Source organism: Eubalaena glacialis, chromosome 20 (assembly GCF_028564815.1).
Source record: "Eubalaena glacialis isolate mEubGla1 chromosome 20, mEubGla1.1.hap2.+ XY, whole genome shotgun sequence".
NCBI lineage: Eukaryota > Metazoa > Chordata > Mammalia > Artiodactyla > Balaenidae > Eubalaena > Eubalaena glacialis.
In genome coordinates, this window is record NC_083735.1 from 30,425,525 (window position 1) to 30,439,523 (window position 13,999).

General features: G+C 45.6%; 1 protein-coding gene across 3 annotated transcripts; it reads left to right on the top strand.

The window, feature by feature from the left end:
* The first annotated feature begins 1,843 nt into the window (after positions 1–1,843).
* Positions 1,844–13,293, top strand: PLPBP (pyridoxal phosphate binding protein). 3 transcript variants are annotated; one of them, XM_061177228.1, is made up of 8 exons: positions 1,844–1,960; positions 3,936–4,043; positions 4,122–4,157; positions 4,747–4,822; positions 8,271–8,405; positions 10,068–10,366; positions 11,019–11,117; positions 11,981–13,292. In XM_061177228.1, the coding sequence occupies exons 1-8, from the start codon at positions 1,862–1,864 to the stop codon at positions 12,113–12,115; spliced, it is 987 nt and encodes a 328-aa protein (XP_061033211.1). In that variant the 5' UTR covers positions 1,844–1,861; the 3' UTR covers positions 12,116–13,292. The 3 variants fall into 3 exon arrangements, with proteins under 3 accessions (XP_061033211.1, XP_061033213.1, XP_061033212.1); XM_061177230.1 differs by having other exon boundaries at positions 10,068–10,210; XM_061177229.1 differs by lacking the exons at positions 3,936–4,043; positions 4,122–4,157 and having other exon boundaries at positions 11,981–13,293.
* The last annotated feature ends 706 nt before the right edge of the window (positions 13,294–13,999 follow it).

A 13,999-nucleotide genomic window follows, 5' to 3' on the forward strand; every position in this document is an offset into this window, starting at 1 on the left:
CCAAGATTCAACTTGTGTCAGTCCTATGCCCACCACCACCCAATCTTGCCACCACTATCCTTATTAACTCGAAAGCTTAAATCACTCTTCTGATACTTTTTGGGGAGCCACACTCACATACACCATTGGGGTGGGGAGGTTGACCTTGTAATTCAAAGAAATGACCTGACCTATTAAATGAAGGTACTTCTACTTATTGTCATAGTGAGCTATCACCTGGATTATACATCCCTTAGTTAAGTATTTATGGTTTTTAAAATGTTTTCTAAATAGCATATCCGTTTAAGTATGTCATGCTCGCCCAATCCTTCCGCTATACAGCCCTTCACCATGACCCCCATCACTGTAATTCCTTTGTTCCTTCCACCACTGACTGCTGGCTGGCGCCTTCCAACCTTGCACCTCTACCACAAGCATCTATTAGTATGTTCACACCATGAAGGGCTAGTCTAAGTCATTTTTTAATCTTTATCACTTTGGCAGGAGTAGAAATTATGAAGTCCAGAGACATTTTACTTGAACACAATTACTGCAACCCTAGTTTACAGATAACCCAGTTTTGTGTTCCTGGTAGATGGAAACTTCCCCAAAAGAAGTCCTTGATGACAAAGACCCTAGGTTCCGCTCAAAGTGATTTTCCCAGAGCAGACATGTGAAATTCTATCTCAGTTCCCAGGGTCTGGGAAGACGGTGAGAGAAGAAAGTACGAACGTTGCCCTTTCTTTCCAGAAGGCTCGAAGTAAGCCCAGTCACCTAAAGACAACATGGAGAGCAAACTTTAGCCCTTTCTCCAACGTAATAGCATCTCATTCATGAAGCTGATTTAATGCTTGAGAGTCTTTTAACAGTACAGCAGTACAGCCAAGAATGTTTTCCGCAACAAAATCCATCTCTACTTGCCTCAGCACCTACCATTTCACCATCCGACGATTAAACTTAGTATTTTCCTGCGCTGATCTTTGTATCGTTTGGCTCCTCATCCTGTTGGTGATCTTCACATGGCCCAGAGCTGCACACGTAGGAGGCTCAAGAACTGGGCTGAATGTGTGCGGAGCCCAGGCTGGACTGTCTAAAGCTGCCTGTGCTCTCCTCCCAGAAGGCGGCACCTGCCACCGGGGGGACTGCGGTGTGGACAGTCCGAGTTGAGGCTTGTCGTCCAAACGACACACCGGGTTTTGTAAATTAAGTATCAATACAATAAGAATTCAAAGATCTCATTAAGTTTTTCTATTGGTTACATATTGAAACCTTACTCTGGATATATTGGGCTATATAAAATGTATTTTTTTTTAATGTGCCTATTAGAAAACTTTAAATTACATATGTGTCTTACACTGGGCAGTACTGGGCTAAAGGAGGACCAGAGGAAAATAACGGTACATTTGAATCCTACCACGTTCTTTGCAGTTTTCTTTTATATCTCTTAACGGTTCCTCCCGAGAATCATCTGAGATAAAAGACATGTCTCCAGCCCCAGCAGCTTCTCCTGCTGATCCGCGAGCAAAGGACCCCGGGAAGAGGACCTCGGGAACAGGCCACGTTTTCTGCGTCCCTTCGGTTCCGCGGGGGCGGCAGAGACGCGGAAGGCCCACCCCACGGCCCGGGAACGACGCCAGCAGCGCCTCCGCCCCCAGAAGCCCCGCCGGGCTTCCGCGACGACCTCCCCAAGATGGCGCCGCCGAGGGGTCGGGGCCGGGGCAGTCTGCCACACCGTCCGCGTCCCGCCCCGTGCTGACGATTGGCTGAGACGACTCGGTGGTGAGCGGTGATTGGGCACACGGAGACGTGAGCTGGGCGGGACCGGAAGGGGTCTCAGCCGGGGGAGCTGGGGGGGTCCGGGTTCGACGTTAGTCCCTGGGGGATGTGGAGAGCTGGCAGCATGTCGGCGGAGCTGGGGGTTGGCTTCGCCCTGAGGGCGGTGAACGAGCGCGTGCAGCAGGCGGTGATGCGGCGGCCGCGGGTGAGGAAGGGGATCGCGTGGTGACGGTGGGCGGCCGCTTTGAGACGCGGGGCGGGGGGAACACCTGCGTGTGAATGGGTCGTCACAGTGACGCAGAGGGGTCTCCCGGAGGGGCGGGACCTGCCCGCCGCCGTGGCATTGGCGCGGGTTGCAGAGCCCCCAGAAGGCTAGCGAAGGGGTTCCTCAGCTTCCGTCAGGTTTTCTGGAGGTTGGCTTGGTCGGAGCAGAAGGTGTCGGTATCCTGGGAAAATGACCAGTCTCCAGGCAGCGCGATCGTTGTCCATCCCGCTTCGTGTTAGGGGTCAGCAGCCTTGGCGGATAGGAGAGGGGCCAGGCCTGTGCCCAGAGGCTGCAGGAGAAGACGTCCACGACCAGAGCAGCCAAAGGAGGCCAGGTCTGCCGGAGGTCACGTGTGTGGCAGCGTCTCAGCTAGTAGATGCTCAGTAAATGTCAGTCCCCCCACCCTCCTCGCTGGCGCAGGGCAGGGTGGATTGGCCCGACTTGGGAGGGAGGCACCAGAGCTGCACTTGCGCGTTTGGGGCAGGAGGGAACTGACCTCCAATCCCAAGCAGTTTACGCGGAGATTTTTTTTTTCGTTATCTGTATTTCCTCTCCTGTTGGAAGTTCACTAAACCAAAGGTCAATATCTTCCCCCTGAGTGCAAGTTTAAGCTGAACGGTGTGGAGTGAGACAGGCTTGAATAGAGAGGTCAGAGTTTTCTCTGATCAAGCATTTATGGTGTTAGAGCTCAGAATGCTGGCCTGGAGACAGAAGACGTGTATTAGTGTAGCCTTTACTTGGCTGCTACTTAGACGTTACCTTGAACAAGTCACTTAACTAACTACTCGGGCTGTCAGTTTCCTCATATGTACAGGCAATGGAAACCTCTAAGCTCCCTTCCAGCATTAATTTTTTGTGATTCTCCAAGAAAAAGCTAGAGATTCCCCTAAGAAATAATCACACTAGGGGGTGCTCCCAGCATAACTCTCAGGCAGATGGGCTGCCTATTCCACTTTTTTCTCTAGAAACTGTCAATTCATCAACATAATCCTAGGAGTTATGACATGGTCTCATAAAAGGTTGGCAGTGCAGCCCCCAGAAGGAAGGGGAAACTCTTTGCTAATCAGTGTAACTTTTCAGGCCCTTTGAGAACTCTGTGATTCTGTAAAAATTCCAGAGGGTGATGGGGTACATGAAAACGGAGCCCTATGGGGATAGGTGGATCTCTTCCCTGTGTGGATTTGGTTGCAGCAGAGTCCAGGGAAGCTGTGTTCTTTATGTAACGGCCATGACGGGGTCAGATAGGTCTAATCCTGAGTCCAGAGCCTTCTGTGTCTTTGCCTCAGTTCTGCCACCGGTTCTTGATTAGGTTGTACAATAAGTTACAGAGTTGCCCTAAGCAGGCAGCTTTTGAGAGTGCCTGTGGGCAATATTGATAATTACACCAGGACCCAGAAGAGTTTCCAAAACTGTTGACCTCGGGGTTTCAGAAGCCAGAAGTGGCCTCCCTTCTAGTCAGAGAGCAATGCCTTCTGTTGACAAAGTGATTCTTAAACCTCCAACCTTGGCATGCAAGAGACTCATTCGGAGAGCTTGATTTAAAGGAGATTCTCAGACTCCAGACTGAGATTCAGATCCAGTGGGTCTGGAGCAGGACCCAGGTGATGCTGATGCTTTCGGTCAAAGACCAGGCTTTACGGAAATCCTGCTCTTACTTACCTGCCCAGCTCTCCTGAGAGAGAAAGGTCTTCTGCTAGATGTTAAGGTAGCTAGCGTATTAGAGTTAGATGCCACGCGTACAAAAGACATTTGATCAGCATCATTTGATACTGATCTCCCTGCAGTATTGGAAAAATGGATCTTACAGAATGCCAAGTGAAAGATCTCTGCCAGTCTCTTCTACAGGATGTCCTACAGGGCTTATTGGGATAATATTCCCAACCATTGATTCATCTGGGTCTTTTCCTCTTGGCAGGAACTCCCAGCCATCCAGCCCCGGCTAGTAGCGGTCAGCAAAACCAAGCCTGCAGACATGGTGATCGAGGCCTACAGTCACGGGCAACGCACTTTCGGGGAGAACTATGTAAGAGCCCTTTTCCACACTGCCCTCGGAATAGTCACGTATGCCAGGCTTCTGACTTGTTCTGTTTTTACCCTCTAGGTTCAGGAACTGCTTGAAAAAGCATCAAATCCTAAAGTAAGTGGAATCTGAATTCTTTAGTTTGTATCTCAGTCTTGGCTGTTCAGTTGAAAATTAGACCCACGTCGGTGGTTGAGTTTTAGAGCAGGAGGTCGGGCTGGCGGTGGAAATGTCTGCGTTCACCTTGAGCCCTAAACATTTCTCATCTAGATTTTCTTTCTTTCTTAAGACCATAGTTTTCTCCTTTATTTATTTATTTATTTATTTGTTTGTTTATTTATGGCTGTGTTGGGTCTTCGTTTCTGCGCGAGGGCTTTCTCTACATGGTTTTCTCCTTTGCGGCTTTTTGAAAATGGTGATTTTTAGGAGCTTGCTGTAATCTTGGATCCTTTTGAGATTTGAAAGCTTTAATCAGTTCATTCTTAATGGGCAATATCTGAAAGAAGGAGAGAGTTGATAGGAACAAGGAAGAGAAACGGAACAGAAGCCTTCAGTTTTTCTCTAAGTATCCTTAGGAGCCTGACCAAAGATGACAGTAGTGGTTTATTGCATAGACGGGAAAGGTCAGAAGGCAGCATGCAAGGTATGTGAGCGGGCAAGGCCTCCACACAGTCTAAGTCAAACATGGTCACCTCTTTCTCTTCAGATTCTGTCTTCGTGTCCTGAGATCAAATGGCACTTCATTGGCCATCTACAGAAACAAAATGTCAACAAATTGATGGGTAAGATAAAATTCTAAATATGAAGACACAATTTTTTCATCATTGTATCACTTACAGTACCTTCTGTGGAAGAGAGAAGATTTTAGAGTATTTCTGATTCACCATTTGTGCTTTGGAGTTTCTTTTGGGAAAGAAATCTTAGTTCTTTTTTCAATTTTTTTTTTAATTGAAGTATAGTTGATTTACAATGTTGTGCCCATCTCTGCTGTACAGCAGAGTGACTCAGTTATACACATATATGCATTCTCTTTTTATATTCTTTTCCATTATGGTTTATTACAGGATGTTGAATATAGTTCCCTGTGCTGTACAGTAGGACCTTGTTGTCCATCCATTCTATATGTAATAGTTTGCATCTGCTAACCCCAGACTCCCAGTCCGTCCCTCTCCCTCCCCCCTCTCCCCCTTGGCAACCACAAGTCTGTTCTCTATGTCTGTGAGTCTGTTTCTGTTTTGTAGATAGGTTCATTTGTGCCATATTTTAGATTCCACATATAAGTGATATCATATGGTATTTGTCTTTCTCTTTCTGACTTACTCCACTTAGTATGATCATCTATAGTTGCATCCATGTTGCCGCAAATGGCATTAGGAAATCTTAGTTCTTGATATAAGGGAAAACATCATGTAAGAAAAGAATGAACTCACAATTGACTGGGTAATATATACTTGGAAACCTACCCTACCTCACATTAGGTATTTTTTGGTGGTCTTTGAAATAAATTATAAGGAATTGAAGCCCATAAAATTTTTCAGCTGGCAAAGGAGACACTTTTGTCCTTTTCCCTTTAAATAAAAGGCTACAAATGCAATAATATACAATAATACAAGTACAACATACTACAAGTAAAGTATATAATAATAAAATACAATATACAGTAACATACAGTAAATAAAGTAAAATTAAGAATTAACTATAGAAAGACTTAACCGTGTGAAAATGACAGGTGGAGATCTTCCTGGATAACTGAATACTTATTTCTCTCAAGGTGTCAAAATTAAAGTAACCAGTATTTATTTTTTAAAACAGCCTTATTGAAGTATAATTGACATACAATAAATTGCACATATTTAATTTGACAAGTTTTGACATATGTTTGCACTTATGAAACCATCATAACAATCATGGTCTTAAACATATTCAGAGTGGCCATCGTCAAAAAGTATACAAACAATAAATACTGAAGAGGGTGTGGAGAAAAGGGAACCCTCCTACACTGTTGATGGGAATGTAAATTGATACAGCCACTATGGAGAACAGGATGGAGGGTCCTTAAACTAAAAATAGAACTGACATATGATCCAGCAATCCCACTCCTGCGCATATATCCAGAAAAGATGAAAACTCTAATTCGAAAAGATACAAGCACCCCAGTATTCATAGCAGCACTGTTTACAATAGCCAAAACATGGAAGCAGCCTGAGTGTCCATCAACAGATGAATGGATAAAGAAGATGTGGTACCTATATACAATGGAATATTACTCAGCCATAAAAATGAATGAAATTCTGCCATTTGCAGCAACATAGATGGACCTAGAGATTATCATACTAAGTGAAGTAAGGCTGAGAAAGGCAAATATATGCTATCACTTATATGTGGAATCTAAAAAAAAAAAAAGGTACAAAATGAACTTATTTACAAAACAGCATCAGACTCACAGACAGGAAACAAACTTATGGTTACCAAAGGGGAAAGGGGTGGGGGGAGGGATAAATCAGGAGTGTGGGATTAAGAGATACACACCACTATGTATAAAATAGATAAACAACAAGGTCCTATTGCATAGCACAGGGAACTATATTCAGTATCTTGTAATAACTTTTATGGGAAAAGAATCAGAATATATATAACTGAATCACTTTGCTCTTTACCTGAAACTAACACAATATTGTAAATCAACTATACTTCAATTTAAAAAAAAGAATGCAAATAAAGTGATTAGCATATTACCTGGAGGATTTCAGTGTTTAATAAAAGTAAGCTGCTGATGTTGCTTCTGTCTTGTTTTTTTTTTTTTTTTTTTAAGAATTTCACTTTTTTAAAATTTATTTATTTATTTTGGCTGTGTTGGGTCTTCGTTTACTGTGTGAGGGCTTTCTCTAGTTGCGGCAAGCGGGGGCCACTCTTCTTTTCATCGCGGTGCACAGGCCTCTCACCATCACGGCCCCTCTTGTTGCGGAGCACAGGCTCCAGACGCGCAGGCTCAGTAGTTGTGGCTCACGGGCCTAGTTGCTCCACGGCATGTGGGATCCTCCCAGACCAGGGCTCGAACCCATGTCCCCTGCATTGGCAGGCAGATTCTCAACCACTGCGCCACCAGGGAAGTCCCTGTCTTGTTTTTTATCTGAGGCAAGACTAAATGCATCTTTGGGAAAGAAGTTGGTTTTGATGACAGCTAAGTGTCTCCCTTAGCTGTCAGTGGTCATTCTGATGTTCTTGTTGAATAAGAGCATCCCCATCCCAGGAAGTTTAAAGACATGGAGATATCAGGTCCGGGGAGCACTTTAGCTTTCACTGTTTAACCATTCCTTATTGTCACCTTGGACTGTTTCTTTCAGTTTGAACTGAGATTTAATCAGATCAAGCCTGCCATTCAGAATCTCTACAATTATCAGCTTCTTTTTTTTCCCACTGTTTATTGTTTTTTTAATTTTTATTTTTTTTATTGAAGTATAGTTGATTTTCTTTTTTAAAAATATGTATTTATTTATTTTTGGCTGCGTCGGGTCTTAGTTGCAGTGCGTGGGCTTCTCTCTAGTTGTGGCATGCAGGCTCTCTAGTTGTGGCACATGGGCTCCGTAGTTGCAGCACGTGGGCTCTCTAGTTGTGGCGCACGGGCTCAGTAGCCCCACGGCGTGTGGTATCTTAGTTCCCTAACCAGGGATCGAACTCGCGTCCCCTGCATTGGAAGGTGGATTCTAAACCACTGGACCACCAGGGAAGTCCCTAAGTATAGTTGATTTTCAATGTTGTGTTAGTTTCAGGTGTAAAGCAAAGTGATTCAGATAGATAGATAGATAGATTCTTTTTCAGATTCTTTTCCCATATAGGTTATTGCAAAATATTGAGTATAGTTCCCTGTGCTATACAGTAGGTCCTTGTTGGTTATCTGTTTTATATATAGTAGTGTGTATATGTTACTCCCAAACTCCTAATTTATTAACTATTGGCTTCTTGAAGCTTATGGATGGATACGTGTGCTGCCTGATCGTAGCACGTCATCACCTCCCTTTCCTTATTCGTCTTTTCCGATTAGACAGCAATGGGCTGACATTCGAACTTAATATCTAGTAAACTGTCACGTAAGTCTTAGCAGAACTGAGACTTAACTGTCCTTTTCTTTTCCTGGGAAATTATTTTCCTGTGTACCAAGAAAAGCTTTGTGGTGTGTTGCTTGCTGCGGTCAGGTGAGTGAAGAATGACCTGGCCTCTTTCTCGTTACAGCTGTCCCCAATCTCTTCATGCTGGAAACAGTGGATTCTGTGAAGCTGGCAGACAAAGTGAACAGTGCGTGGCAGAAAAAAGGTTCTCCCGAAAGGTTAAAGGTTATGGTCCAGATTAACACCAGCGGAGAGGAGAGTAAGTGACCAGACCTGGACTGCAGACTTTTCTCCCCTTAGGATGGTTGGAGCTCAGGAAGAATGGCAGGCCTAAGCATCTGATACATAAGGTTACAGAAAGAAATCACAGGCCTTTAAGGAAACTGTTGTATGTAGGGTCTCGGCACAGTGACATCCAAACCCGTCCACGTGTAATTCTTTGATACATCATGGTTTGTTATTTCTTAATTTTTGAGGAGGTGGGCAAGGGGAATCGAGAAGGGCATTGTGACTTTGGTCCTGAAAATTCTCAGAGGTCACCATCCCTCCTGAAAGAGACTGCAGTTTTACATGTATAATACTTCTCAGGACCTAACAAAACTATTTAATGTTACATTAGGAGAAAATCGAAGAAATATCACTGTGAGTACCAGTCAGTGAATATGTTTATGGGGCTTGGGTTAACAGTGTAAAATAGTAAACAGAGCCTGGGCTCTGAAATCAGACAGACCTGGGATCTGAGCTCCACCACTTTGCAGCGTTGTAACCTTGGGTCACGTACCTAACCTCTCTGCACTTCACTGCCTTATCTGGCAGTGCTAGCAGGGCAATACTCCCAAGGGCATTGTGAGGCTTGAATGTGGAAATGGAGGTAAAGCTGTTGCTATAGAGCCCTGAGCATCTTACCTGTTAGATGTTTGTTGAGAATAAGTGTTTACAGACCAGTCATTTGCCTACAAAGCTTAGGCTGAAGGAACAAGCATGGGGCCTGGAGTCAGGCTACCTGGATCCACATCCCAGTTCCACACTTCCTGGTTGCGTGACCTTGGGAAAGGTACTTGGTCTTCCAGTGCCTCAGTCTCCTCCTCTTTAGAATGGAGAAAGTAAGAGTACTTACTTCATCCAGTTACTGCATTAAATGAAAAGCTTCTAAGGACTTGGCACATGTGCCTGGCACAGAAGTGTTCAGTAAATTTTAACAATTATCGTTATACGTACATGCACCTAGATTCTACATTACATTATCAATATAGGTAAATCTGAAATTGACTCCAGATCAAATCTGTTACATCATTTCTTGATCAGTGGCTATCATTTGCCCTAATTAAAGATTGGTGGATTGTTAGCATCTCCATTTGTTAAATTAGAGAAGGACAGTGTCCATCCTTATAACTGTACAACAAATAATCATTTGCTGCAGATTCCTCCTCTGGTTGTTAATTAGCAAGTTCAGTTAAATTTTACAAGTTATAGTCAAAACTATGTAATATATACTTCATTTTTTATTCTTTTACAATTCTACTAATAAATTAATAAAACGGTAGAAATACCAGATTTGGAAAAATAATTCTCAGGTTAATCTGGCATTTTGGCGATGTGAATCTTCTTGGTGTCTCAAGAAAAGCAGTGTTCTTTCTTTTCCTTCTACTCTAGCTGTTCTCAGATGCTGAGATAGAATAAAGAGAATCCAGTTTAGAGCTCTTCCCTTGAGAAACTCAGAGCCAGGTCAGAAGGGGAGTAACACACACAGAGACCTCAATTTAAAGTCACTCTTTTGGTCTTGAGGACAAGTTCTTCCAAGAAGTCCTCTTGTCTGAGAGCCACCTCCTCTGTCATAAGGAAGGGATGAGAAGGGGGCTCTCCTCTGGCTTCTTGGAACATCTTGGTATGTTCTACGTGTCTTCTGTTTCTTTTTGTGAAGGCAAACATGGCCTGCCGCCTGCAGAGATGGTGGCCATGGTGGAACACATAAACGCCAAGTGCCCCAGCCTGGAGTTCGTGGGGCTGATGACCATCGGGAGCTTGGGGCACGATCTTAGTGAAGGACCAAACCCAGACTTCCAGGTACTCGGGGCCCGGGATGGGGGCGCTGCTCACGTGCTGAGCAAGCATCCGGTGAGATGCTGTTGCAGGGCTGGCTGCTGCCGTCAACTCCACAGACATCCCGGACGTTGCCTGTCATGTTATATTATTACTCTCTTCTGGAACTCTCCTCATACGGTAAACAGAACAGGTCCCCAAACCCCCACAGACCCTTTTCGGCTCAGTTTGAACCTGCTTAACACAGTCTTTAGAGAAAATGAGCTCTGACTTCCTCCCCAACGACTGACGGCTTTCTTGAAAAGGAGGAGAATTTGCTAAAGAAAAAAAAAAAAAAACCCTTTCAGTAACTTCTGGCAATTTTTTTTAAAACATTTTTTTTCTATCTTTTTAAAATATTTATTTTATTTATTTATTTTTGGCTGCGTTGGGCTTTCTCTAGTTGTGGCGAGCCGGGGCTACTGTTCGTTGCGGTGCGTGGGCTTCTCATTGCGGTGGCTTCTCGTTGCGGAGCACGGGCTCTAGGCACACGGGCTTCAGTAGTTGTGGCTCGCAGGCTCTAGAGCGCAGGCTCAGTAGTTGTGGCGCACGGGCTTAGTTGCTCCGCGGCACGTGGGATCCTCCCGGACCAGGGCTCGAACCCGTGTCCCCTGCATTGGCAGGCGGATTCTTAACCACTGCGCCACCAGGGAAGTCCACTTCCGGCAATTTTAACAGGCCTTGAAACCATGAGGAATAAAGAATCTCTGTCAGAGATGTTGAGACACAGCCGCTTTCAGGCATCCTCGGAGAAGGCAGGGATAAATGGATGTCACGCTCGTCTCTCTGTCAGGTGTTACTGGCGCTCCGGGAGGAGCTGTGCGGGAAGCTGAGCATTCCTGCCGACCAGGTGGAGCTGAGCATGGGCATGTCCGTGGACTTCCAGCACGCGGTGAGTGTCCTCCCCGGCGCCCTCGGGTGCCTCAAGTTCGGGTCCAAAGGGCCCCAGCAAGAATGTGTTTTTGCTACAGAAAATACCTCATTGCAGCGTTAGGGCGCCCAGGAGTGCTGGTTCTCACCTACACTAACATCCCCAGCCCCTTCTTTTTTGAAATGAAGTGTATAGAAATTATAGCCCCACACATAATTTTTTAAATTAATTCCCTAAGTGGAATCTAAAGGAAAATAAGAAGAAATTAAACTACAACTTCTTAAAAAGGCATTTCACTGTGTTCATGCTTGGGCGTGGTTACATGACAGTAAGTCATGACGAAGTAGTCTGATGCCTCATCGTACGTGTAGAGTCACCATGATGGCAGCAGCTCTAAGTATGTTCTGATAGGTGTGCTGTATTAACAACTCACAAACGTGATCTTCTGGGGCAGTGAATAACTTGATAAAGTGTTCCAGAAATCACACTATAAACTTCCCTCCAGGTATACAGTAGTAGCTCTTGTGGAAAATAGAATATACTAAAACAATGCAAAAATGCTTTGTGTTTATAAGTAAAATGGAATTAGATCCTGTGCTCAGGAGGATCTAAGCTGTGCCACATAGCTTGCGACATCTTAGTCCCCTGAGCAGGGATCGAACCCGTGCCCCCTGCAGTGGACGTACGGAGTCCTAACCGCTGGACCACCAGGGAAGTCCCCGTACTTATTTCTTAAACACCCTCTCCTGGTGAAGCACTGCCCCTTAGTCCTCTGCAGGTGCGTCATCGTTGTCCTTCCGAGAAGCCCCTCAAATGAGGCGCAGCTTCAGCGTCTGCTGCGTTTCATTATTTTAAACTCAGCCCTCGGTACTCCTTTCCCACAGATTGAAGTGGGATCTACGAATGTCCGAATAGGAAGCACCATTTTTGGAGAGCGAGATTACTCCAAGAAAGCTGCCCCGGACAAGCCTGCAGCAGAGCTGAAGGCCCCGGCGGCGGAGGCGGCCCGGGCACTTTGAGCAGCGGCCCAGCCCAAGGGCCGGGTCCAGGAAGACTAACTATGCAGTACTCTGGGCTTTCACTTCCACGTGCCCCACGTCACAGCACGACCACACCCTCCTCGGGACCTGGAGAGAGCACGCCGACGATTATGTGCGTCGATGGAAACCATCTGACTTAGTGTCTGACACAGGAAGCTCACTTCAAGCAGTGACTTTGGATTGGATTTGAGGAATCCAGACTTTTCTGCAGAACAGGTACCTGGGCACTAGCCAGGAGTTGAGTTCAGGCTTGAACGTTGCCCAGGAGCACCAACCAACCCATGAATGCCTTTCCCAGGTTAAAACTTGGTGACTAATGCCTATAATCACCAAAGTCACAGGGATTCCCACTTGTCATCCACTTCAGTAGAAAGTTCTCTGTTACCAACTTCATACAAACCCCACTGACTAGCCATCTCTGCTGCTCTGGAGCAGCGTGGGTTCTGCCCCCAGTCTCCACCCACCCAGTAAACGTTGGTCTCCACTCTGCAATGGCAGTACAGGTAACTTCGGGACCTGCCTTGAGTTAGACCTCCAGACCCACATTGTGGCTGATGAGAGCTGTGTCCTCGGCCACCGTGTGGTGCTGACCCTGAAAATTACAGGGCAACTAACGTAAGCAGTCCCTGGGCCTTTCTAACATCCTCCTCCAGAGACAGGACTTTGAGCTTTTGCCCTGGGCCCAACGGTGATGACCATCAAGTGATACGCTTTTTCCGCCACCATAGTCCCCGTTATGATTATTTCTTATCTCATAGCTCCCCAGATATGAAAGATTCCCTCAAAGCCAGTTCAGGCTCACGGTTTCAACAAAGCCTGGCTTTGAGGTTCCTGTTCCTGGGAGCACTTTTTAGGCATATTTATAGCCTCCCCTCCCAACCATGTTTATAAGGCAGAATTTTGCAAGTCTTGACGTTAATAGAGTAGCTAGCTCTTCAAAACCCAGAAAGCACAATTCTTGGATAGTCACAACAGACAACTGTAGTCTGGGTCGTCGTTTGTTTTCTAGGTGGGTTTTTCCTACTTATTCAAGCCCCAGTCTTTAATTTTATGAAACAACTTCCATTAAGCTCCTGCCGAAATGAAATTTTGTAAATCTTAAACCATTACGATTCCTGTACTGTTTCAATCAAAGCTATAGTGTGATATTTCAGTCTGTTAAATAAAAATGTGAGTTTGAATTATGCCATCTATGCCAATTACAAAGCGATTAAAAGATTTATTTTCTACATCTGGCATAGTGAGTGAGTATAACAGGTGGGGGGCATTGGACCCGATAGGAAGCCACTGTGCCCGTCACTGGCATCGTACAGCTTTGGAGAAGGGCTTCCCGTGGGTCACAGATACAGCCAAAGCCAGACTGCGGATGAAAGAGGGATTCTGAACTTCTAAGAGCAAGAAAGTGAAATGTTGGCATTTCAGGAACTGCAAGAATAAAGAGGTTGCCTCTTGCTGTAAGAAACTCTTAAAACTGCCTCTAGGTGGCGACATTGGCTAACCTGAGTGGCAAGCTTTGGCGCGCCACTGTCCCCAGACTACTCTGGAAGAGGCTCTCACCCAAAGTCTCACCCCTTATTTTTTTTTCAAATTTGCCTGGGAGTGGGTACAGGGTAGGGGGCCCCAGAGCCCAGGAGTGCGCCCCGCCCACTGCTCACAGCATCCATCACCTCCTCCAGGCTTCCCTCCGGGTTCTCCAGTCGGACGCTGCCGCCCGTCACCCCTTCTTTTAAGGCAGAAACAGAAGGCAGGGAGGACACGATTCTCCCAAGTGATATGGCCGACTCTTGCAGAGTCACAAGGTTCTTCCAGATACCGCATTTCTTTTCGAACTCGGCCGAGGGTCCTGAGGGTGACTGTGGAACC

What these genes read in the sequence shown, in the direction of transcription:
- PLPBP (XM_061177228.1), top strand. Translation starts at nt 1,862, where the DNA reads ATGTGGAGAGCTGGCAGCATGTCGGCGGAGCTGGGGGTTGGCTTCGCC. An exon ending in AAAAAGCATCAAATCCTAAA is followed by an intron (nt 4,158 to 4,746) that starts GTAAGTGGAATC and finishes CTTTCTCTTCAG; the next exon opens with ATTCTGTCTTCGTGTCCTGA. An exon ending in CCGTGGACTTCCAGCACGCG is followed by an intron (nt 11,118 to 11,980) that starts GTGAGTGTCCTC and finishes CCTTTCCCACAG; the next exon opens with ATTGAAGTGGGATCTACGAA.